At 49.3% G+C, this 26,706-nt stretch overlaps 1 protein-coding gene across 3 annotated transcripts in view; it reads right to left on the reverse strand.

Annotated features, from left to right (window-relative positions):
- ZCCHC8 (zinc finger CCHC-type containing 8) overlaps positions 1-26,706 on the reverse strand; it is a 723,649-nt gene that overhangs the window by 148,050 nt on the left and 548,893 nt on the right. For 2 of the 3 annotated variants that reach the window (XM_069619621.1, XM_069619619.1), the window contains exons 10-11: positions 6,635-6,777; positions 6,241-6,368 (exon numbers count right to left, since the gene is read on the reverse strand). In XM_069619621.1, coding sequence (XP_069475722.1) covers positions 6,241-6,368; positions 6,635-6,777 — 271 coding nt within the window. The remainder of the gene's footprint in view (positions 1-6,240; positions 6,369-6,634; positions 6,778-26,706) is intronic. The other variant, XM_069619620.1, reaches the window with a different exon arrangement.

The raw sequence follows: 26,706 nt of genomic DNA on the forward strand, positions 1-26,706 counted from the left end.
AGCACTTGAGAGTTGAGGACGCCCTGGCCTTTGCAAGAACCTCTCTGCAGTCGGCCGGGATGTCGTACCCTCCAAACTCTAGTGCTGCAGGAGCCAGGCCTGCAAGTTCAGCTACTCCGGGTTGTGGTGAAGAATGGCACCTCCTTCTCTGGAGAGAAGGTCTGCGTCCGTCGGCAGCTTGACTGGTGGGGACGTTGACAAGTCCAGAAGGTCCGGGAACCAGATCTGTCTCGACCACGCCGGTGCGACGAGGATCATCCTGCACCGGGACACCTCGAGCTGGTTGATGAGCCGGAGCAGCAACGGCAGCGGAGGGAACGCATAAAGAAATAGGCCGTCCCAGGGGAACGAGAAAGCATTGCCCATGCTCCTCGGCTGGGGGAACCGGCTGGCGAACCTCCGGCACTTGGAATTCGTCGCCGTCGCGAAGAGATCGATTTGGGGTTCGCCCCATCGTCGGAAGAGTCGATCCACTTGATCCTGGCGTAGTTCCCACTCGTGGCACGAGCGCAGCTCCCTGCTGAGTGAGTGGGCAATCGTGTTTTTTATTCCCGCCAGATGAAGAGGCACCAGAAATATCCCTTGGGCAACGACCCACATCGTGGTGTGTTGTCGTTGAAGATCCTCACCACCTTGCCCTTGAGGGACGGAAGAAAGGACCTGAGGGCCCAGAACACCGCGCGGAGCTCCAAGATGTTGATGTGGAGAGACGTCTCCTCCTAGAGCCAAAGGCCTCTCGCGTGAAGATCTCCGGAGTGTGCTCCCGAACCTTCCAGGGAGGCGTCAGTCGTCACCGTCACCTGGTGAGCTGGGGTCTGAAAGTCTGTGCCCGCCGACAGATGAGAGCGGGTACCCCACCACCGGATCGCCTGACGGAACGTCTCGTTGAGGGATCCTGTCCTCGAAGCTGCCCGTCGACCGGATCCGGCGGGCATCGAGGAACTCCTGTAAGGGTCTCATCCGAAGCCTGCAAAGGCGCACCAGATAAATGCAGGAGGACATCATCCCGAGGAGGGACTTGATAGATCTTACCCTGGCCATGTCCATGGCCAGCAGACGCTGCACCTTGCCCAGAATGGTCCTGGTCCTTTCCTCTGACGGCGAGGCCAGCCGCGCCACTTTCTAGCTTGGCTCCAAGAAACAGGGCGACTTGCGACGGAACCAGGTGGGATTTTGGAAAGTTGATGGAGAATCCCAGGTCCGTGAGCAGCTAGACGGTCTTCGCAGTGTGCTCCACGGCGAGCTCCCTTGTCCTTGCCCAGATGAGCCAGTCGTCCAGGTAGGGGTAGACGTGGATCCCCTGTAGGCGCAGCCGCACCGCCACCGGTGCGAGGCACTTGGTGAACACCCTGAGTGGCGACTTCAATCCGAACGGGAGAGCCTTGAACTGGTAGTGCCGCCCTTGGACCACGAACCTGAGGACCTTTCGGTGTCTTTTTAGAATGGGGATGTGGAAGTACGCATCCTGCAAGTCCAACGACGACAGGAAATCGCCCCCCTCCAGCTGTCCCAGCACATGCTGGAGGGTGACCATACGGAACTTCTGTGCCTCGATGTACTTGTTCAGTCGTCGTAGGTCCAGGATGGGGCGCCATCCTCCTGTCTTCTTTTTTACGAGTAAGTACCTTGAGTAAACTCCGGAGCCCCGAAGCCTCTTTGGGACGAGCTCGATGGCACCCTTCTTGAGCATCGCCCTTACTTCCAACAGTATTTGAGGGATGTGATTGTCCTTCCTGGCCACGGGTGGAACGCGAGGGCACCTCGAGGGCGTGCCCTTGGGCCAGGGCGTCCAGCACCCAACGGTCAGTGGTGATGGACTCCCACACACTGACGAACCTCGCCAGCCGGCCTCCCACCGGGGTGCTTCGGCGGGGGCCCGACCCCATGATCGGTTCAATCTTGTTTGGAGGCCGCCTTGCCCCCTTGACCTCCTTGACGACGACGGGCACCACCTGACTTGCCGCATCCCCTGTAGGCTTCCTGGGACAAAGATCTTGCCGCTTGGCGGTAAGTGGAGCAGCCACTGCCGGATCCCTTGGAGTCACCTTGTCTGCCTCCGGAGCTCCGAAAGGACGGCCGTCACTGTTGGAGCACTCCCAGTGCCCGGGCAGTCAGTCTGTCTTGATGGCCTGAAGGGACTCATCAACCGCCTTTCCAAACCGGTTGTTCCCGTCAAAGGGCATGTCCAAGACCTTGGTTTGTACGTCCTGGCGGAAATCTGTGGCATTGAGCCATCCTCGTCGTCTCAAGCAAACGCTGTTGCCCAACTGACGGAAACCGGTGTCGGCGTTGTCCGTTGTCACCGTGATGGCGAGGTCCGAAGCGATCTCCCCCTCCTGTAGGATTTCAAGGGCCTCAGCCCTTTTGGCGTCCGGAAGGAAGTCTAACCGAGGGGCGATTTTGAACCACAACTCCCTGTCGTAGCGGGCTACGATAGCCAGGGCGTTGGCCGCCTTGATAGTCGTTGCTGCGGATGAGATCCGTCGCCCCATCGTGTCCAACTTCCTGCCCTCGCCGTCCGGCGGGGAAGTTGATGTCGAGGCCGATGCCCCGGCCCCCCCCCCCCCCATTGGTGGACAATGCAGAGGGTTTTGAACTTAATCCTCGCAGCCACTGGGAGCCAGTGTAGAGATTTCAGTCCTGGAGAGATACGGTCCCTGGGCTTGAGGCCAAGGACAAGTCTTGCAGTTCTGTTCTGGATGAGTTGCAGAGGGCGGAGAGTGGAGGCAGGCAGATTAAGATAGAGGCTGTTACAGTAGTCCAGCTTTGAGAGAACCAGGGCTCGAGAGACAGTGAGCTTCTGGGGGAAGGAGAGGAAGGGAAGAATACCTCTGAGGAGGTGCAGCTGGTAATGTGACTTCTTAGAGACGTCAGATATATGAGGAGAGAAGGAGAGTGTGGAGTGGAAGATGACCCCGAGGTTTTTTGCCTTGCAGGTAGGAGCAGGAAGAGGGCCAAGAGAGGCCGGCCAGAGAGCTGCATGGAAGGAGGGAGTGGGTGTGCCGATGAGTAGGATCTCAGTCTTACTAGCATTAAGGCAGAGGTCATTGGCAGCACACCATTCCTGGATAGCAGACAGACAGTCAGAGATGAGGGAGGGAGTTGAGGAGGCCGAGGGTAGCCTGAAAATGAGCTGGGTATCGTCCGCATAGCACTGAAAGTTGGGGCAGAGGGCGGCAATGCGGTGGGCAAGGAGTGCCAGATACTGGTTGAACAGCCAGGGAGAGAGATTAGATCCCTGGGGAACGCCACAGGTGGAGAAAAAGATGTCAGAGGAAGGACCCAAGTTGGACCTGGGAGGGTCGATTGGAAAGAAAAGAGGTCAGCCACGCCAGAGCCTGACCAGTGATACCCAGGAGGAGGGCGAGCCCCTCGACCAGAGGTCATCAAGAAGCGGTACGGCGAGGACCGTCTTCCTTTTAGCCTTGCGCCGCTGGTAAAGGAACCCTTTTCTTCTGGGCAGAGCTGAAAGCTCGGATGCCCTGGAAATCATGGCATGAAAGGATCCAATCTCGTCGGGCGGGGACGCCCGAGCAGGGGGCGACGGGGGACACGTCCCGTCCTCGCCTCCGTCGTCATCTGTACCGGTCGTAGCCGTGTCCGTGCCCGTATCATCCCCGTGGGTAGTAGACCGGGGGGGGAAGGCAGAGCAGGCCGCAGAGGTGGGAGAGGTGGCGTAGGATGCGTCGTCCTCCTCTTATGCGGTGGACTCTCCGAAGATCCTGGCTCCGGTTCCCCCGTCGGGTCTGGCTCAGGTACCTCCGTCAGGGGAAGGGGCAACCTTGTCCTTATCTCCGAGCATAAGGACTGAATCGCTGACAAAATGGCCGCCGAGGTGTCCTGCGGCGCCGGAAACGACGGGCGCGAGGGCTCTTGATGGGCCTCGTCGGCGACACCGTAGCTCTCGTCGTCGCCCTCGTCGGGATCCCTCCCGATGGGCTGGGCCTCTTCCACGACTTCGATGAGCTCTTCAGAGGTCGTGTCCGTATCCACGATGGCCATCAGCCCCTCCCCCACCTTCTCCAACGAGGACTTTGTCGGGGTCTTCTCAATGGGCCTGAAAGACTCCCCCCCCCCCCCCCCTCCGCGGTGGCAGGGAGACTCTGGGTCCTGAGGGCGCCTCCACTGGTGTAGCCTCCACAGGCTGAGCCAGGGCCGCGGCGACATCCTCAATCAAGGTCTTAGCAGGGTGAATTAAGGCCATCGCCACCTTCTGGACGCCTGGGGCCTTCACCTTGGGAGGGGGGGGTCCGAGCCTCGCTCCCCCTCTGCCGGAATCTTCGAGATCGACCGGGGCCTCTCCAGAAGCTTCGCGGGGTTCTCGGACTTCCTCGTACCCGAGCCAGAGTGTTGGCTCGTGGTTGATGGCGCTGGGGAGGATGTGCCCTGCCTGGCAGCCAAGGAGCCCGACCGTTCGGCGCTCCCGGTGCCCGCTGACTCGCGGTGCTTAGCCTTTTGTTGGGCCCCCATCGCCGGGGCACCCTCACAGGACTTAGAAGACCGCTCGGACTTCTTTTTCTTCTTCTCGCCTGACGGGCTCTTCCCTTCCAGCCAGTTGGCGAGACGGAGGTGGCGATCCTTCATGGTCCGCTCTGACATGTTCCCACAAAACGCACAGTCCTTCTCCTTGTACGTCTTGTCCTCGGAGACAGAGGCATAACGAATGCTCGTCCTCCTTGAAAACATTCTGAAGCTGGCATCCAGGGCAGGTCCTGAACAGCTTCCCAGGCGTCGAGCTTCCTTTCTCCTGGGCCATGTCCGGGGTAGGCCTCGGAATTTCTGGAATCCTCCAAAAGCGTAACTCTATGAAATCTTCACCCTTGAGGGGCGTAGAAAACTCCGAAACGGGTCCCCGTTGATCGAATGTAGAAACGGTGGAGCTTGAGGCTCTTTTTAACCGAGAAATGAGAAAAATCTCCTGAAAAAGCGTGAAAACGCAGCAAAAGCTCGAGAGCTACAGCACGAGGACTCCCAACACTTGAACGTGCAGTAAAAATCTGAGGATGGCTGCCGGAGGCAGGGCTTAGGGAGAGGGCAGTCATTGGCTGGGGGCAGTATGACCCAGAGACCAGTGATTGGTTACTAAGAAAGACAGATCAGAAACAAAACTGATACTGATTTTTTTCTATACCGAGGATTCCCGGCCTGACGACTGGGAATATTCATGAGCATGTGAATCCATGCCAGACCCCATGCTGTAGAATAAAGGTTTTTAAACTGTGATCCCTGCATTTGTGTGTCTCTTGATACCATGCCTGTCTAACACCATCTAGAACTGAACTGTAACCTTCCCTACCGGTGACTTACTATTGACCTTTGCAATCTCCCATATGGCAGAATGGGAGGTGAAACTCTTGAACTGGATGGCTTCTGGTGGACCTCCTATACATTTGCCTGTCTTATATGGGTCCTAACTGCTTGCAGGGGCATGTGTGCAGAGCTGCATAGGGTGATGTTAACTCACTGATTCCTATGAGCCCACAAACGTAATGGGACTTTGGGGCAATTTTGTTTCTTTGGCATGCGAGCCTTACAAAATTTAGAGGTGTGCTTTGTGCGGTTGTGAAAATAATTAATGATCCTATGATGCCACCTTTTATAGAATATACCATATTCTGAAAAGATATTTTACTGTGTTTTCTTGGATGCATATTTTGTATTGCTATCCAATGCACAACTTTTAAAATATACTGTTAGATATAATGTGCCCCCCCCTGCATTGTGTGATATTAAATAATCTTAATAGGTTTTTCACACACTGCTTTGACCCTTCCATCACTTGAGGAGTCTTAAACAAGGAACCCACAAAGCCAGGAAGGGCAACATATCCGAGCCCTAGAAATGGTGCCTAAGATAAAGATCCATAATGGAGAGAATGGGCAAAATCTGGGGGACTTTCCAGTTACCACCTCGAGGGGTTGCATCACTCAGCTGATGCCTTGGCTTTGACCACAGAGTCCCCTTGATATCCATTATAGCCCCCTAAATGTGGCTGTCCCACAAGACAGATGTTGCATAGTCACTCCAAGGGTAGTGGTATGTGCCGGTGGGCATCTGAACAAGGAGTCACAAAATGTAGCAGTTGCAGCTTTCCAAATGCACTAACATCTTAATAGAAAAACAATGTACTGCTAAATAGATTTTTTATTAAACACGCAAGAATTGCAGATTAAGTGTTCCATTTAACATTTGTTCATTTTGCAAAATGTAAAGGAATGAGTTAAGAAAAGCAACACTTACATCTACACATCCCCGTGGAACAGATGTATTAAAGCCAGGATAGTTTACAAGTCTGGAAAGGTCATAAGAGACACCAATGGGCTTTTGAGGAGTTTCACCATCTTCAATTTCCCCATCGCTTACATCTACTGATAAAGAAAACAAACACTATATATCACTAATAGGACCAGTGCATAGCACCTCTGTGTTAGAGTAAATGCATCTTCGAACCGTGAAGAAGTAATGCTTAATATAAAACAAACATTGCTAATGAAGCTTAAATGAACTTCTCTGAGGATGTAGATACCAGATGGTGGTTTTTCATGCAACGCTCAGATTTCTAGTATCTTATTCAGAAATAAACACCATTAATAAGCAAATTGAATTAAAAACAAATCTCCACTTCTAAGGTTACCTTTCCCATCATAGAGTGAAAGCCCAGAGGTTTCCAGTTCTGCTTCTTTGAGCCACCCAGGTGGATAGCCCAGCTGGCGCATGCGGTATATAAATGGGGGAAGATGATTTTCTGACACTCCAAGTGCCTCTTGAAGCTCATCACTAAAGGAAAAATAATTAAATCAGATCATTTGCAGACAATACCTGGTTTGCTATGCAAAAGCTTCAGAAATCAAGTAAACTCGCAGACAACAGTCTGATTTATACTGTGGTTACTGCCTTCAGAAACAGCAGTAATCAATGTTGATTTCGGATGTAAGCAAACCATAAAATGTACAAAAATAAACCCTGCACACATCTTACATTTCCAAAGTTAGTTAAAAGGTACAAATCCTTAGAAAATATAATCAACTAAGACAAGCATGCAATGATAACTTGAAAAGGACAAACAATTACAATAGCAAGAAAAATAATATGGCTTATTATAAAACAAGCTACGATGGTAATACAAAAGACCATGCCACAATGTAATTCTAACACCATCCAGAATAGTAATCATGAAGGGCAGATGCTATGTCAGTGACAGATGCCTTTAATCATTCTTCTCAATGGCAAACCTAAGTGCCCCGGTAACATGTCCAGGATAAATTTGAAAAATAAACAATCGTGATGACACTGGGAAAACCCTCTCAATATTAGAGTGTTAGGGAGAATTTTCATTTCTGTGCCAATTCCTTTTAACCTTAGAGACCCCCAGCTCTTATGATGAACTAATCGTTTTTAAATTTTTGCTCACGAGTGGGACCTTTTTCTCACTCATGTGGTTTCATGACTATGATTTTCTATGTTCCTCACTGTTTTATGGAGTCTGGTAAACACCATAGGCATCTGATTTTGCATCATGACAGCACCTTTTATGCAGTGCCACTGAGAAGACCATTGGACTTCTCTTAAGTTTGAACTAGATTTTCCTGGGTGAACTACTGTTCCCAACAATAGTAAGATGACCCCGGTCTTAATTACCTTTACTTTATGGGTGCAGCACATGCACACGCCCTATTTGGAGTACTGGGGGTTGCATATTCACTCCTTTTACCCATTCCTCATGTTACATATTGTTACACTAACTCACTTGAATGGCTGGTGACAGTGGTTTCAGTTTTACTACCTAGTGACGTGCATCTGCAGGCTGATACCTTCGCTTTTCAAATGTTCTTGTTAGTGAGTTTCTATTGGGCTTTTACTCTGTTTGCATGAGGTTTGACTCCTTTGCCTTTGGCGGGCTTCAGCCCCGATGCCCACCGAGGCTCCAGTGTGTCTGGAAAGGCTGGCAGGAAGTGAGGGTGGGTCCCGAAAACTCCCCGTCCTTTGTCTCTAGGTGTGCCTGAGTGAAACCAGTTCCTATTGGCTGGCTGCCCTGAAGGACAGTCACCCAGCTGTGTGATTGACAGCCTAGGACTGTAAACGAATGGGATATTGCATAAGAAGTAAGGTTTTTCGGGACTAGGAGCAGAGTCAACCACTGGAGGACAACATCCGCAGTAGAAGACGAGACGCCAGCAGCACACTCCTGGACCACGAAGTGCCCTGTGAAGCCCTGCAGCTGCATCCAGTTTTCAACCACACAGGCAAGACCCGTAAAGGACTACTTCCTCTCCTAGCCTCGAGAAACTATTTTGGCGCATCCCCCGACAGACTTGCTGCCACTTTCCAAAGCTGCAGAAGCCCAATACCGGGGTACCTCCACCACCTGCGAGTACATTGTCTTCCGAAGTGCGAATCCAGCCAAATCTTCGTGGGCATCCAGAGGACCCTACAGAAGCAAGAAATCCACACTCAGACTTCACTCACCAGAGTCCAGGACAGAGGGATCAATGAACATCTAACCAGAGCTTTTCGTTGTTCTTTGGCGCTGAGAAAAAGGCACCAAAACCACAAAGCCGCTGAATCGACGGAAATCCATTACTGAATCCACTCTCGAGTGTCCCTTTCGTCACCACGACAAAGGACCGGGAACAAGGGTCTGCTGCATTGCATCCAAAAGTCATCCAGCTGGAACAAATTCTTCATTTCAAAAGTACTATGGGGCTTGGGGTATATTATCCTTTTGCCATTTGAGGTGCTCCTACCTTTGGGAGTGAGCTTTAACCCCACACTAAGTTGACCTCAATTTACCTGCACTGGCCTACAGTTTGTGCATTCTAAAGGTGGCTCCTCTTCAGTTGCTGTGAATTCTCTTTTGAACACCGACTATTTGAAGAAGAGCATCAGAACATTGTCTTTGCACATCGACTTTGGCTGTCCCGGCTCTCTAAAGGCCTCCTTCTGAACCTATTGGCTTTGGCAGTGCTTTTTCCCTGACAGGTTTTAAATGTTGAACACTTTAATGCTGGGATAATAGACTGCCTGCATCCCTTTTGGATAACTAATTGTTCTTATAACCAATCAGTCTGTTCTGATCTAACCCTTACCGTTGCTTCCTATAACTCAATACTGCAAAGGTGATACCAATATAAATTTTATGCAGACCTCAACTGATGTAACCCTTGGGTGCTGGAATTATATAACTTTAAGTGCGTAATTGTTTACTTATATACATGTTTTTACTGATTTCATTTTACACCTCTAATTACCCCTCAAGATAAAACTGGCTGCTCAGTCACACTACCAACTTGTGTAGTACAGGCCTATATTAAAAGGTGGGTTACCAAATGTTGAGAAGAGGGCAGCCCAGCTAACCCCCCCCCCCCCCCCTCCCAGGCACTTTAAAGTAAGGCGAGATGCATTCAGGGCACTAATGAACCAGGGGGGTGGTCAGTGAAAGGGGCACTTTCCAGACGGTAACCAGTCTATCCATCGAATAAGGTGACAACGAATGAAAATGCATCTAAGGTTTTGCAACAAATTTTTTCCATCGAATGTATGTGTGTGGGGGAGGGGGGTAAATGGTTAATTTTGTCGATGCATTCTCATTTCGTTGTAAAGTTCGATGGAAAGACCATAGACCTTTCCTGTCCATCAGGACCTCATGCCAACATCAATTATAGCGTATTCATATGGTGTGGCCCAAGGTGTGGGCGGCATTGCTATTTTGCATAGATATTAATATTCCTAGGTAGAAGAGAAGGCTTGCATGGTATGCACAGTAAAGGCGGCATTGCATGTACTAGGCCCAAATCCACAAGGCACCGGAAATCTCCAGTCATGCCCGAGCTCCCATGAGGACAGTTCCTACCCCCACTCGCCACACTGTTTGTCCATTGTTCGTGAAAGTGTTGCAAAGATGTGTCTTTCACCCAAGAGGAATGTGCCCTAAAAGGCCGCAATATGAGGCCGGCGCCTGGTGTGCATGTTATCTGACCTTGGCCAAAGCATGACCCGGCCCATTCCAGAGTGACCACGAGTTATAGCCCATATAAACTGACTAAACCTAAGATCCCTGAATTCCATGACACAAAGTGCCCTTTGACCATCAACTCCAAAGTAACAAGTCTTGAAATGTTCAAAGAGGATGGACAGGGTGTATCGTTGAAGCGACAATCATGTGATTTGTATTGCAAGGTGCTGGGAGGGATAAATTATAGTTCAAGATGAGGGTGAAGACTTTGGAGCCGGATGGTGCAGAGGGAGTGAGTGAAATGTGTGTGTGTGTGAAGGTTGGAGTGCCCTGAAACCTCCTGTGTGCCTGTTTTAAAGCCTGCCAAGTGCACAGTGAGTGAAACGAGCTGTATAGTAGTATAGTTAATTTGTTTTCTGACCTTCGACGTGAAAAGATAAACCCTGCAGCGCCCACGTGATGGAAGACGAACGGACTGGCTGGGACCAATAAACTACCATCACAAATGGATAAATGCATACCCTGTATAGGGTTCAGCAAATCAGCCGCGCAACTATATGTATTGCGTCACTCATGACAATGGTTAGCTTTATTCACTTCTGCTTGTACCCTTCTTTGGCAGAACGTTCTTGGCAGCAGAGTTCTTTGCTGTTGCTCTCATCAACGCAGGAGATTAAACTCGCTATCCTTACAAGATCGACTTGGGCCTTTCTTCCATAGTGGGTTGTATTCTCTCTGGTGTGAACGTTCACCAATACCAAGAGATAGTCTTGTGTAGTCCAACACCAGTTGGACTGCACTAATTCTTACTTAACAGAGTAACCCAGCAGACATTTATAAACCAGGGCACACAAAAGGCAATATTAAGTTTCTTCTGATCGGGTACAAAATGGCCAGAAATGTACTGCTCTTAAAGAGCAGCACCAATTGGCAATATGACAACGTGCAGATGGGTTGTGCAATGTTTATCTGGCTGTTGATCCACATCAGATACACCCCTGGAAGATCTTCTGGGGTATTATTAAGAATTCACTATTTTCTTTTTTTAAATGCAAGGTTTTATTGATCTTCACAAAGTCCTACTGATCGTCGGCATAGCACATTGGTGCATTCAACAAAATTGTGTAAAACCCCCTTCACCCCACAGGTGTAATCTTAGTTACAACCAGATAAACCCTATCGAGCAAACTTACACATCTACAAAGTGCAAATAGTTCAGGGAAATTCTACTAGGTCCAACGCCCGCTACCGGGCAAGAGAGTGCATTACAGTCTTTCTGTATATGGTTTATAAAAAGGGTATCCATGTAGTCATAAGAGACATCAGGGAGACTGCTAGAAGTGAGTTTCTCCATCGTAAATCTAGTCCAAACCTTGTCATGCCACATGTTTATCGATGGGGGTTCGGTTTTCCATCACAGCCAGAGTATGGATCGCTTGGCTGCCATTAAAAGATGGGCTAGTAGCTTAAGTTCAACCATCCTACAGCTCGTCTCATGGAGGCATTCAAACCTAAGACATAGCATGGGGTCGCTTGGTACTTCAAACTTCAACCCTTAAAATCTCCCTCATTCTAGACCCAACTACCAACCACATGTCTAGTATGGCGGTGTTGGGGAAAACGTCTCTAAACGCAACTTTCCTTCTATATTTGTATGTTGGGTAACATTTTCATTCCCTGCAGGGGCTAGAGAGTGTCTAAGAAGGCAGGAAGTGGGGGAAGGGGGGGCGGGAGTCCACTGTTCAGGAGAATTCTCATTTCTGTGCTAATTCTCTTTTGCCCTTAGAACCCCCCCCCCACACCCCCAAACCCCACCCTTCCAGCTCTTTGCTGGAATTAAGGACTTTCTAATTTTAATCCTGGAGAGAGCAAGACCTTTTTCTCACTCAAGTATTTTTGATCTGCTTTGGATTATGGGTTTCTCTATTTTTGGAATCTGACAAACTCCATAGGCATCTACTTTTTGTATGGTGACACAGCACCTTCAGTGCAGTGTCACAGAGAAATCCTTTAGATTTCTCTTAAGGTTTAAATACCTTTTCTTGGGTTAACTACAGTTCCCAAGAATAGTAAAGTGAAATTGACTTTACTTACCTTTTTAGTATGTGGGTCCACAACACCCCATCTTATGTGGAGTGTTGGGGGCAGGGTGTGGGGGGGTTTACCTAGTGGTCCCTTTTACTACTTACTCAAGTAACAGGTTTTATGTTACCCTCACTACTTTAAATGGCTGGCGGCAGTGGTTTAATTTTCTACCATTGTGCTCCTCTACCACAGGCTTTATCATTCCAGCAGCAGCAAAGTAGAGCCAGTTGGGGAAGGTCTTCCAGCAAAGTTCGTCTTGGGGTTAAGTTGGTCCCACCAATCCAAGGGAAGAAGTCGTCCTCTCCGGAGCTTCTCTAGTCAATTTGGAAAAGGAGCTTCAGCACTGCAGCAGGGCTTCACCAGGCAGTTCAACGGTCCAGGAGGATGCAGCAAGCTTCTCTTCACGATTCCTTCGTCGGATGTTTCGTACTGTGGTCGGCTCTGGCTTCAGTCCAAGAAATCTCGCTTTTTATGCAGGTTTCTCTGATTCATGCTATTAGGTAGAATCCTCAGAAATGTGCCAATTCTTCTCTACCTTAGAGAGCCCCAGCCCTTTTGCTGGACTCTAGGACTTTTTCATTTTTACCTGGAAAGAGCGAGACCCTTTTCCCCCACTCTCTCATGTAATTTTATATGATTTGAACTCATTTGGAATCTGACAAACTCCATAGGCATCTTTTTACATTGTGACACAGCACCTTCAATGCAGTGACACAGGGAAGTCTTTCAGATTTCCCAAAGGTTTAAAGACCTTCTCTTAGATAAACCACTGTTTCCAAGAGCAGTAGAGTGAAATTGACTTTACTTACATTGTAACTTTCTAGACCCAGCATACACTAGGGTGCTTGAGGGGTTACTTGGTATTCCCTTTGTCTAGTTTCTCATGCAACATTTTTATGTTACCCTTTCTACGATTAATGGCTGGTGGCAGTGGTTTACTGTTTTTACCACGGGCTGCGTTCGCAGCTGCAGTGAAGCACCCTTGGGTGCCATTTTTGTCCAAATGGCCCCGGTCTTTTTTTTACCATTTTTCTGTGCAAATGTCCTTCTTGAGATTTACTCTGCACGCCAAACCAGGGTTTGGTCCCTTCGTTCGTTTTGTCTTTGGCGGGATTCACAAGTGTCCCCGAGTGTCAGGAAGTGAGGGAGGTGCCCGAAACTCCATGTGCTTAATCCCACTGGTTACAGGAATGCACCCAAAGGTGATTGGCTGGCTGGCTGTCCGGCAAGGACAGCCAACCTGTGGCTGGAATGAATGGGAGAAACCTGCATAAAAGGCGAGGCTTTTTGGCTTGGAAGGCAGAGTCGACCACTGGACGAAGGAATAAGAACTACTTGGAAGAGACGCCTGCTGCAACTTCTGGACCGCTGGTTTGCCCAGTGAAGCACTGCTGCTGTGCGGAAGCTCCGAATTCGCCTCGACAAGCCCTGCAAAGACTTCTCCCTTTGAGTTGGTGGGACCAATCAACTCCAAAGTGAACTTGTCTGGACATTCTCTCGCAGCTGGCTGAACTTTCTTGCTGCTGCAGGAACCAAAGTGCCAAGGAGAGGAACACCAGATTCGGAGTGCATCACTTTTAAGCTGTCTAAGAGCTCCAGGAAGATCCTCTGGAATCCCAGGAAACAGGACTGACCGAGCCTGAGCCATCTCAGAGTGCTGGACCCCAGATGCAATAAAAGCCCCTCTCAACAGCCAGAAACCACGGTGGTGCTATTTGCAGTAGACACGAGGAGCTGAAACACCGAAGTGCCACTTGTTTGAAGATTGCTGGTTGGTGTTGGTGACCATCCCACTGTAGTGCAGGAGTCCCAGGAAGTCCTCCCCCTTGTCCCCACGACTGAGGCCCAGGAACAGAAGTAATCTGCCACACTTTTCTTCAAACCACAGGTACTGTACAGTCTAAGAGAACTTACCTCTTGTTGTGTAGCCTTGCTTGTTCTCAGTTGAGACTGGATTTGGTTGCTTTTGTAGAGTTGGTTGCATCTTCTACTAGTCACAAGTTTAACAGCTTGTGGTCCTACTTTAATTCTTCTTTGCTACAAATACTTCTAAAACATTGTGCAAGACTTAACGTACCTGCAAGAAGTGCTTCAGCTCACCTAGACTTTTGCCCAATTGACTTTGGCCTAGCCTGGCTCCCTGAATGACCCTTCTCTTCTCGGACATTGTGTTGCACCTATCCTTCCAGGAAAGGGTTAACTTACTCTGCATTGGGGGTTTCAAACGTACTTACCTGCTTCAGAATGTGTGTGTGATCTCTTTTCGAATAACCCTTTTCTTTGACACCAATCTCAGTATTGCCCTAAATGCTAATAGTAATATATTAATGACCACAGTGTCCTAGCTATTTAAGTCACCTGAGGTTGTAGGAAGTGTGTGTGCCAACCCCAATGGGTATTTGCTGATTTAGAGAAACGTTTAGGGTATTTTGGAGTGCATTTGTGTGTTGACAATATATTGCTCCCTTCTGAGGAAGGCTTATTCAAACTGACTCTTAAATTAATAATGGTTTAATCAAGAAACATTCAGTACAAGTGTTTATTTGGATACTTGTCACTGTGAATCTCTGGAACTACCCTACTGCTCACATTGACCCCTCTTGAGATAAGCCTGGCTGCTCAACCACACTACCAACCTGTGCAGTACAGATTTATACCAAAGGTTGGGTTCCTATTGCCAAGAGGTCAAGGTTGTTGTGCACCAAAAGGGTACTGCATCAAAACTTGCCCAACACAGGCACATCCTAGCTGTCACTCAACCAGCAGGGTGGCAGCCAATCAGCACTGGGTGTATTCAGGTAACTAAGGACAGGGTGTTTCTGGCACCTCCCTCAATTCCTGCCCTGCCAGACACACTGGAGCCAGAGGCAGGTTTCGGTTTCAGTACTGAAGCCTGCCAAAGGCAAAAAGAACAAAAAGGTTAAACCTGGTTTGGCACGCAAAGTAAAACCCAAGAAATAACTCACGAACAAGAAACGGCGAAAAAAGAAGACCGTGGCCATTTTGACACAATGGTCACCCATGGGTCCTATATTGCGGCTGAGGATTCAGCCTGCGGTAAAAATGCACAATGGTAGGAAAATTAAACCACTGCAACCAGCCATTAAATGTAGTGAGGGTAACATGAAGAATGTTACGTTAGTAAGTAGGAAAAGGGGCTACAAGGTAACCCCCCCCCCAGAACTCCACATAAAATGGTGTGTGCTGGACCTAGATAGGGAAAAAGTAAAGTCAATTTCACTTTACTATTCTTGGGAACAGTAGTTCACCCAAGAAAGGGTATTTAAACCTTAAGAGAAATCTAAAGGATTTCTTCTCTGACACTGCAATGAGGGTGCTGTGTGTCACCATACAAAAAGATGCCTATGGAGTTTGTCAGACTACTAAAACAAAAGAAACAGTCCAAATCAGATCAAAATACATGAGTGAGAAAAAAAAGTCTCACTCACTCCAGGGTAGAAATTAAAAGTCCCAAAGTCCAGCAAAAGAGCTGGTGGTCTCTAAGGGTGAAGGGAATTAGCACACAAATTAAAATTCTCCCCAACACTAGTCCCCCCCCCCCCCAGACTAAGGGACAGGAGGATTTAATCCACTCCTGGATGAATCTTCTAATCCAGTCGGTCACACTCTGTCGAGATCATCAGCATTTTGGTGATTACACCCTGAGCTGTGTTCAATGGTGAAATCAAACCCTTGGGAGGCCGATTGACCACCTTAACAATTTTGAATGCTCTCCCTTCATCTGCAAGAACCATACAAGTATGGCCTAAACTTCTTCAGAGACCACACAATGGCAAAACACTCACGTTCAATAGTTGTCCATCTTGTCTCACGGTCCTTCAGTATCCTACTGATGAAGCAGATTGGGTGTTCCCTGCCTTTCTCATCTAGCCGATTCAAAACTGTAGCCATCCCTGTATTAGAAGCATCTCCTTCCCAATGGCCGTAACTCATGGCCAATATTGCGAAAGAGCTACTCTTGTGCAAGGAACCATTTGACCTTAAGTCTTTTGGTGGACGCATTAAACGACTGGGTGGCAGCTTCACGACTGCCAAAAATGAATTCGGCCTCCCAGACCCACGGGCCTTGTGATGCGGTCATCTTGTCACAGGGCTCCAGGGCTAATATTGCCTGTCAAACTACCTTACAAAAGAAAATGATAGATCAAGCGACCCAAACTGACATTGTCATCAAGGATCCTTTGGGTCCCACTGGGCCAATAGGGGCATTTCAGAAAGGCAAGGAATTGGCAAAATCCTCAAGTGCAGATATAATTCAGGAAATTGATCTTCCCTCCTCTGTGCATGAACCTAATGGCGGCCATAAAGAGGTCAATCAGCCCCCAGCCATGAACGCTAAACTGAAAAGGATATCTCTACAAAACGTACAATTAAAGAAATCCCAAATGCCAACGATAAGGAACGCAAATCTTCATGATTTTGCTAGGGACAGAGAAGAACAAGTTACTCTTACCTGTGAACGTTCTTTCGATGGGATGGTCCAACAACGAATTCCATATCTATAAGAGTAATCACCACAACTGTACTGCTTCGGAAAATCTTTCGGCGTCTGCGTCCTGGGTCGATGACATCGATACGCTGTCCTCGAGGGCCTCAGTCGAGCCGACGTCATCGGATGTTATAAGTAGGACGCACGACGCCCGTAGCCTCAGTTGTAGTTTTTTCCCAGAACGTGTGGCACCAGTCTTCTGCCAGTATGACCACTGAAAGCCTTGCGGAAACGTAAGCTGCAATCGCATTAATTCTGTAGCGGGGTAGGGAGGGAGCGATATGGAATATGTCAGACCATCCCACCGAAAGACCGTTACCAGGTAAGAGTAACTAGTTTTTCGAGGGGATTGGGTCCTCCGACGTATTCCATATCTATGACAGACTCCCAAAGCAGTACCAACGTAAGGAGGTGGGAAAAGAATTTAGAAAATACAAATTTAGAATGCCCAATCAGATTGCCGAGTAAAGGACCACCTTGCCAAAGGCCAGATCCTGCCCATGGATAGAATCTAGGGAGTAGTGACGTACAAAAGTATGGACCGAAGCCCAAGTGGCTGCATCACAGATGTTACGATTCGGAACAACCCTATGCAGGGCAGTAGAGGCAGCCATACCCCCAGTCGAGTGGGCCCGTAAGCCTACTGGAGGGTCCTTACCCGCCAGGCGGTAACATTCAGAAATTGCCAAGATCATCCATCTAGACAAAGTCTGCTTAGTCACAGCTTGTCCAAAACGCCTTCCAGCGTAACCAATAAAAAGCTGATCGTCCACTCTGACCTGGGACATGCGTAAAATGTAGAAACTTAAAGCTCTCCCAGGATCCAACCTATGGAGCCTCTCCTCGTCCTTACCAGGATGCGAAGGAGGATAAAATGCCAGAAGAATAACCTTCTGGCTTAAATGAAATTCCGACACCACCCTCGGAAGAAAGGAAGGACGAACTCGAAGGACAACCCTGTCCTTATGAAACACAGTGAAGAGTGGCTTAACTGAAAGTGCCTGTAACTCACTCGGCGAGCGGAAGTGACCGCAACTAAAAAGACAGTTTTAAGGGTTAACAGTCTCAAAGGACAAGAATGTAAAGGCTCAAATGGAGCACCCATTAGAAACTTGAGAACAAGGTTCAAATCCCACCCGGGCAACTGGAAAGGTGACAGAGGGAACACATTAGTGAGCCCTTTCAGAAACTGAGAAATCAAAGGGATTTTACACTCTTCAGACGAGCGCTTAAATATGGACAGCGCCGCCAGGTAACCTTTAATGGTAACCACTTGCAAGCCCCTGTGGGCTAAAGAAAGCAAAAAAGACAGAACCACAGGACTGTCACATGAAAAAAGGATCCACATTCTTAAACCTGCACAAGTCGCAGAACTATCTCCAATGGCAACGGTACAGGGATTTTGTTGCCGGCAGTCTGGCCGAAAGCAACACCTCCATCACGTCCTCAGGGAGGTCCCAATCCTTATACCTCAACCTTTCAGAAGCCAAGCGTGAAGGTTGAGGGATCTGACCTCTGGATGGAGAATCTGAACCCCCCCTCCCCTGAGAGCAGATTGTCTCAGTAGGGAAGATGATATGGAGGGCAGATGGACAAGTCGAGAAGATCCGGGTACCACGTCCTCCGGGCCCATGCCGGAGCAAAGAGGATCATCCGGGAACCGGACCTGTGTAACCTCCGCAGTACTAGCGGGATAAGGGGGACTGGAGGAAACGCGTACAGCAGTGGGAAGGACCACTCCACTACGAACGAGTCTCCCAAGGCTCCTCTTGGAGGAAATTCCCGGGAGCAGAACCTTTCCCACTTCCGGTTGACACTGGAGGCGAAGAGATCCACTTGAGGGGCCCCCCAAAGGGCGAAGATCTCCAGGAGAATCTCTTGAGCCAACTCCCACTCGTGAGAGATCGCGCTCTGCCTGCTCAGAGCGTCCGCCGCCTCGTTTGTCTCCGGCCAGATGAACTGCTGAGATCGTAATTTCCTGCTAGATGGCCCAGAACCAGAGCTGCATCGCCTCCCTGCACAGAGGAAGTGACTCTGCCCCCCCCCCTTTTTGTTGAGGTAGTGCATGGGCACTGTGTTGTCCGTCAGAATCAGGACATACTTTCCTCGCACAGTCGGCAGAAAAGCCTTCAGGGCAAGCCCGATGGCCCTCAGCTCCAACAGATTGATATGGAGTCTGGACTCCGACGGAGACCACGGACCGCTGACTGTCAGCTCGTTGGCATGAGCTCCCCATCCCGTGAGGGACACGTCCGTCACGATCGTCACCTCCGGCCAGGGCAGCCAAAACGGAGCCCCCTTCATCAGATTGCCTTCGACGGCCCACCACAGAAGGTCCTGGGCGACCGAGGGCAGCACCTGAACGGGGTCCGACATCCTGCCGGAGGACTAACCACTGGAGCTTGAGAGCCCATTGCAAAGATCTCATCCACAACCTGACCTCTGGCACCAGAAGAATGCAGGATGCCATGAGGCCGAGCAACCTCAAGAACTCGAACGCTGGGAGACTCTGGGCATGCTGAAACTTGTGCACCATCTGCTGAATGTGAAGAGCCCTCACCTGTGGAGGAAAACACTGCCCCAGGGACGTGTCGAGCACTGCTCCGATGTACTGGAGCCGCTTTGTTGGCGTCAAGTGGGACTTCTTTAAGTTGAGGGAGAAGCCCAGCTTGTGAAGGGAGTGGCAGGTGATGGACAGTTGATCCAGGACTTGCTCAGGAGAGCGCGCCCTTATCAACCAATCGTCCAGGTGGGGTAGACGTGAATCCCCCCTTTCCTGAGATAGGCTGCCACCACCACCATGAGCTTGGTGAAAACCCTCGGGCGGAGGTCAATCCGAACGGCAGGACCCGAAACTGAAAGTGCGAGTCGCCAACCACGAACCTCAGGTACTTCTTGTGCTTGGGATGGATCGGCACATGAAAATAAGCGTCCTTGAGGTCGAGAGACACCAACTAGTCCTGAAGTTGAAGGGCCTGGAGGACTTGAGAAAGACTAACCATCTTGAACTTGTCCTTCCTGAGGCGCTTGTTCAACCCACGCAAGTCCATGATGGGTCTCAATCCCCCGTCTTTCTTCGAAATCAAAAAATAAGGGTAATACCATCCCTTGTTCCTCTCCGCTACAGGCACCAGTTCTATGGCGCCTTTCTCCAGCAGGGATTGAATTTCCTGCGCAAGGAGCGGATCCGAACTCTTCAAAGAGAGATTCCCTGGTGGATTGTCGGGAGGCCTCTGCAGGAAAGGAAGACAGTAGCCGTGGGCAATGATCTCCAGAACCCACACATCTGAGGTAATGGCATGCCATTCTAAAAGATGCTGCGCCAGCCTTCCCCCAACCGGAGAAGCATGGGCCTCATGACTGAGCTGAAGCGGCTGCGACAGTGCCTGAGGGCAAAGAGGCAACTGCTCGCGCGGCCTTGGCACCTCGAGTACCCCGTTTTCCACCTCTGGCACCCCTACGGTTGCCCCTTTGACTTGCAGCTCCTCTCGATTTACTCAAGGACGAGTAATATCGAAAAGGAACCTCCCCTCCATTGCTGTCCCCTAGGACGAAAAGGCAGAGGTTGGCGAACTGCAGCACCCAACGACTTCGCTGCAGCTTTGGACGTCTTCAACCTCTCAAGACTCTCGTCAGCCTTGCTGCCAAAAAGATGTTCACCATCAAAGGGCATGTTGAGGAGCCAGGCTTGCACATCAGGAGCAAAACCAGACTTCCGCAACCACACAAACCTGCGTATTACGGTGATCGCCGCCATGGACCTGCTGACGCAATCAACCATGTCCAGACCCGACTGAACGGATTCACACATGGCATCCTTGCCATCCTGCACAATAGCAAGGAAACCATCCCGTTCCTCCCCTTCGGGAATATGATCAGCGGCTAAGGAAATACAGTTCCACATAGTGTGCGTGAAATGAGACAAGGCACAAATGGAGTTGGCTGCCTGAAGCGCCATACCCCCAGAAGAAAATGCCTTCTTCGCCCAGCTGTCAAAACGTTTGTCGTCCCTATCAGGAGGGATGGTAGGGTAAGACGCCTGCTTTGCTGGGGCCGTAGCCGGCTGCACCACCAAACTCTCCGGAGTAGGGTGCATGGTCAAGTAGCAGGGGTTGCCACTGGCTGGGCGATCTTTCTTCGGCAAGGACTTGCTCACTGCCGGGAGACACTCCGGAGAAGTCCAAGCCGCAACCACCCTTCTCTAAAAGGCCATATGGAATGGCAGCACCGGGTCAGTTGGAGGACCTTGGTCCAGGATATCAGCCAGGTCATCCTGCTGAAAATCCCCAGGGGGGGCAGACCACACCAGGTAATCCATGACCTTCGACATGAGGCGCCGGTATGAGGATTCAGCATGCGTGCCAGGCTCTGGCCTACCAAACTCCACCTCCGGAGAAGTGTCTAGACCTCTGGAGTCGTGCAGCGACTGACGCAGCTCCTCAAGTTGACTATGACCAGAAACAATGTCATCAGGAACCCCTGCAGGAACCTCACCTTCCTCAGACCCCTCATCCACCTCAGAAATATAATCCAGAGGCTGGAAAGAGGGAACTGAAAAAATAAAAGACATGTTTTGCCTTAGCCAGAGCCTTTGAGGGGTTCCCCCGTACCATGAGGCATCCCCGACAAAACCGCCTCGAAAGGCGTCGATGGAATCGGCGTCGACACAGGCCTCGAGGGCAGAGCCCCGAGCATGTCTCTTGACAGCCTGGGGGCGCCGATGGAGTCTACAGCTTCCTCGGAGGTGGGGGCTCGAGAGAGTCCGTCGACGACCTTGGCGCAGCCGGCGGCGAAGTCTTCCTCGAAGACTGCACAGGTTCTCGCGGTCTCGAGGGCGTCGAGGACTGGGACCTGGAACGGGCATGCCTAGAGAGACCATCCTTGTCCGACCGGGTCCTCGAAGGCGCCCGGTGGTTGAGACGACTGCTCGAGCCTGAAGGCGGGCGAGCGGTGTCTCTAGCACAGCCACGACCAGCGTCCTCAGACGGCACGGACGGACCGGAGCCCTGCGACTGAAAAATTGATTTACTGATCATCAAAAGGATAGACTTGAGTGACTGGTGCTCACTACCCAATACTGATTGGGTTCTAGTGGGCTGTGGGGTAAGCACCCTACCCGCTTTTCTTAGATGATGCAGTGAACTGCCCAAAGGGACATCGAACTGTAATCTGATGCTCTAAATCGCGGTTTTGGGTGGTTATTATATACATGGCTCGTCACCAAGAGCATTGCCATTCTTGCTCCTTTCTGTGGATTTAATTCCGGATCTAGAAATTCTCTATAGGGGTAATTGCTACGCCCTGCATATCCTGAATGTTCTGGTTTTACAGCTCTGTTTTGTATGTGTGCTTTGTCTTGTCTGCGCCCTCAAGCCTTTGGGTCAATAGGAGCGCAATATAAATGTAATAAACAAACATCTGTCTGTAAAATGAACGATTGGTTGTAGTCAGAGCTTGACAAAGGGCTTTCTTCAGTGCTTCAAAAGACTTGGTCACTCCACGGGACCACCTTGGGGCATTTGGGTGAGGCCATCACATTCAAGGGAGAAGTTATGGTCCCAAAGTTCTCGATGAAGTTCCTGTAATACCCAATGAGACATAGAAGGGTTCTCACTTGGGTTTTAGTAATAGGGGTGGCCCAGTCTTGTACAGCTTGTACTTTGCTAGATAATGGCCTTATTTCACCTCCTCCTACCTCATGTCCAAGGTAGACCACTTTACTCTGACCAATTTGACATTTGATAGCCTTTTTGGGCAGATGGGCCTGTTCAAGAGTCTGCAAAACATATCCAAGGTGGTAAAGATTTTATTCCCAAGTGGGGCTGAAGACTGCAATGTCATCCAAGTATATGCCATGCAGAAGTCCTCCATCTAATTCAGAACTTGATTCACTATCCTCTGAAATGTAGCAGGTGCTTTTTTAAGTTCAAAAGGCATAACCTTAAACTTGTAGAGGCTTCCTGGGGTCGACAATGCAATTTTCACCTCGGCATGGTCTGTCAGCTATTTGCCAATAACCTGAGGTCAGGTCAAATGTACTGAGGAACTTGGCTGAACCACGTTTGTCCACCAGTGCATTTGTCCTGGGGACTGCATTAAGCGCTCTATAGTCCATACAATCTCAACTCTTTGGTTCCTGATTTGGGCACTAGTACAACTGGACTAGCCCATGGGCTTGTAAATGGCTCAAAAACCCCAAGATCAAGCATCTTCTTGTCCTCTTCCTTTAAGTGTGATCTTACATGGTCTAACATCCTGTAACTCCTGCTTTGAGAGGGAAACTCGCCACGTTGGCCCCAAGGGGTGAAGCCTGCTGTTAGTGAAAACAGGGAGGCAAACTGATTTAACAGAGCCTTGCACTCCGTCTGTTGTTGCAGACAGATCTGAAGAGTGTTACTCCTTCAATGTTCTCATCTGAAGGTTGTCCCCTGAGATCAAGGAGTGGAGCAGTTCACTCTCCTCTTCCTCTTGATCAGAGGCTAGAAGCAAAGCTCCTAGTTCTGATCTGGAAAGATAAGCCTTCAGACGGTTAGTGAGATAGACCCTGGGGGCCTCCTTAGGCTTGCCCAATTCTACTAAATAATTGACCTCTCCAAATTTGCCCACAACCTTGAAGGGTCCAATCCATTTGTCCTGTAAGGCCCGCTGCCTTGTAGGTACCATAACTAGAACTAGTTGGTCTGGAGTAAACTCCACCATGTTGGCCTTCTGGTCATGCCAATGCTTGAGCAGAGCCTGACCTGCTTTCAAGTTATCAGAAGTTTCTATCATGAGTGCCATCCTCTTCCTGAGACCTAGCACATAGTCAGTGACTCTCACTGGCTTGAGGGAAGGAGCAATCACCAACCCTTGCTTAATCAGGGCCAATGGGCCTCTAACCGGATGACCATCGAGCAGTTCAAAGGGGCTAAACCTAACCCCTGCTGAGGGACTTCTCTATAAGCAAAGAGAAGGCATGGCAGTAGACGGTCCCACTTTCCTCTAGGGGGTTCCTCAAAAGCACCTATCATGTTCTTCATAGTTTAAACCTATCCACCAACCCAATGGTTTGGGGATGGTAGGCTGTTAAGAACTTGTAGGTCAGTCCAGTTTTTCCACATGGTCTGCATGTAGTGGGACATACATTTGACCCCCCCCCCCCCCCCCCGTCTGAGATGACTTCCTTAGCCGCTGCCTGAGCAGTAACAGTTCTCATAGGCATTGCTTCAGGATATCTGGTAGCATGGTCTACCACAACCAAGATAACTCGGTTGCCTGAAGAAGTTGGAGGGTCTAGGGGACCAATAATATGAATCCCCAACCTCTCAAAAGGGGCTCCCACCACTGGGAGGGGCACTAAAGGTGCCACATTCTTGGCTCCACTCTTGCCAGAAGTTTGAAAGGTGTGGCAGCTCTTACAGAACTTTTCTCCATCAGCCCCTCATCTTGGGCCAGTTGAAATACAGAGATAACCTCTCTTTGGTCCTCTTGAAACTGAAGTGGCCAGCCAGTAGAATCTCATGGGCTAACTAAGAACTGGGGCGCCAACTCCTGGAGCACTACAAGTCTTCTGTAGTCTCCTGGGGTAGACTCATTAGGTTCACTGTAGAGGAGGCTATCCTCCTAGTAAAGCCTATGCTTCCCTGGCTCTAGAGAGGGACACTCTTTGGCCTCTGCGCAGCTCAGGATGGTCTTTAGGATCCAGATCTCTAACATAGGGAAGATGTTCTTCCAGCTCTGTTTCACCAGTAGCCGACTGAGTTTGGGGGAAGGGGTCACTGGGGTGACCTGAGACTGTCCTCCCGGGGGGAGGGGGGGAGGGATGGGTGGGGGTGGAGGGAGGGGGAATGTCCTTAGGTGTAATACCTTTCTTTCTTCACGAGATCTTTCCCCTTTGTCTTTTTCTTTGGCTTGGAAATAGAAGAGTGGCCTTCCTGTGGACTGGGGGCAAGAGGAATCGCCTCAACCTCCCACTGAAAGTCTCCTAAGGTTGCAAGTCTGATTTGCTCCCGCTTCATTTTACTGGGAGGCCAGGGGGTACTAGCTACAACTCCTAGAGTTTTCAAATAATTCCCAAACATGACTCGCCCAGGCACCTCATTTTGCACACGGACAGGTATTCCAACAGTCATATTATTGCACTGGCAGAATTGGAACTATTCGGATTGGATTGGGCCTCCGGCAAGTTCAGTAGGACCTTTGGGAGCCTTAGCCACATCCTCAGGTTTAAAGAAAAGAAATGCTTGCCCCAGTGTCTCTTATGGCAGGGTTCTCCTGACCATTTACAAGTACACGGTCCTTATAATATTCGTCGTCTGGTATGGAGTTGGACACATCCACATTATGTTATTCCCACTGACCCAGGGGCACTAAAGAAACACTGGCTTGAACTCCAATGGGGTCTTCAGCCAGTAATTGAAAGTTAACACTTGCAATATGAGCTTCTCCCTCAGGGATGAAGGTTAAGGAGGCAGTGTGGACCCCTGAAGGTTTACCCTTACATCTGGGATTCCCCTTTCACATGATCAGTAGACCCACATACAAATCATTTCCAAAATGTCCTCTGGAATGGGGGTTTCTTCTTCTGACCTCCCCCTGGTTTAGCACCAGAGGTTTCACTAGACTTACCAGTTTTCCCATGGAATTTACCGTTACTATGTTTGTGGCCCTCTTTTGGATGATTGGAATTCGAATTCTCTTTTCCCTCTTTCTTGTACCGCTTCCAATCTTAATATTTTGAGCTGCCCCGAGTCCTTGCGAGGGGCCTTTTTGGCTACCCACAAGTCAGCAGCCTGTTCTAACTTTTTGGGATCAATCTCTTAAATCAGCCAAATGCAGTCTCAGGCATCGAAAATAGATTCTATCAAAAACAGATTTCTCATTCCTCCAAAGGTGTTAACACTGTAACCCTTAACCCAACCATCTAAGTTCTTTAAGCACTTACATACCCAGGTAGCCCAAGGGGTACCATCAGTCTTTTTGAGGGCCCTAAACCTCTTAAGGTACTGGGAAGGAGTTTTCCCAAATCTGGCTATTAATGCCAGCTTCACTGATAAAAAAATCATTTTTCTCAATGGCATTACAGCATCACACCCATTCAAGGAGAGCCTAGACATGAGCCAAGGGATTAAATCATTCACACGGATTCCTTGAAGACCATAGGTGTATTCAAATGTACCCCGCCAATCCAACACATCAAGTTCTGGTTCATACATACACACTGCTTCTTGGGCAGGTGAGGCATCTTGGGACTTGCAGACCTAGAGGACCATGGGAGGGAAGTAGATTCAAGAGAGTCTTTTCATATCCATTTCATTTCATTTCATTTCATTTCCAACTGCCCGAGTTTGATGTCTTGATGTTTGGCTTCAGCTTGAGCATTCAACTTTCTGAACTCCAACTCTAATTTCATTGTCTCAAGAGAAACATTCTGGGCTCAATGTTGGACCTTGTGGGGTCCCAATGGAAATAGGCTGAGGCAAAAGGGCAGGCTGTGGCAAAGAGGCTCTCTTCCCAAGACTCCTCTACCTCCTCTTGCAGATTGGAGTTACTCTAAACTGTCATCATTTTCAACATTACTTGGGATAGGTGTTAGACCTACAACCCAAAACTTGGTGATTCAACACCCTTTCTTTACTTTTGCAGGCAGACCCCTGGCTTTGCACATATCTTTCAGTTGTTCTACTGTCAGAATAACCAGGGCTTCCTCATTGAAGTTTTCAGTATTTGGCATGTTACAATTGCTTCTCTTTTTGATGGAGCTTAGCCTTCTGGCTGGTTTAGTTGGGCACAAGTATAGCAAATACTCAATGTAACCACTCTACACAAATTCTACCGCTGCCACCAGTGTTAGGCAAGATTTGATGTAGTAACCCTGTGGGAGACTACATCAACCTTGTCCTCTTGGTATTGCTAACCCACCTATTGGTATAGGTCTTCACTACACAAGCTGGTAGAGTGACTGAGCAGCCAGACTTCTCAAGAGGGGTAAATGTGAGATGTAGAGCTGTAACATTGAAATCCACAAATAAAGTATCCAAATAACACTCAAGGTTTTCTAGTAAAATTATTTATTTAACGGTCAGTTTTAAATAAGCCTTCTTTAAAAAGGGCAATGTACAACAATAAAAATACACTATAAAATACTTTCTCAGAATCAAGTCAAGTAGGTACTCTTTAG

This window comes from Ambystoma mexicanum, chromosome 10, assembly GCF_040938575.1.
Source record: "Ambystoma mexicanum isolate Mex_15411 chromosome 10, UKY_AmexF1_1, whole genome shotgun sequence".
In the NCBI taxonomy this organism is placed as follows: Eukaryota; Metazoa; Chordata; class Amphibia; order Caudata; family Ambystomatidae; genus Ambystoma; species Ambystoma mexicanum.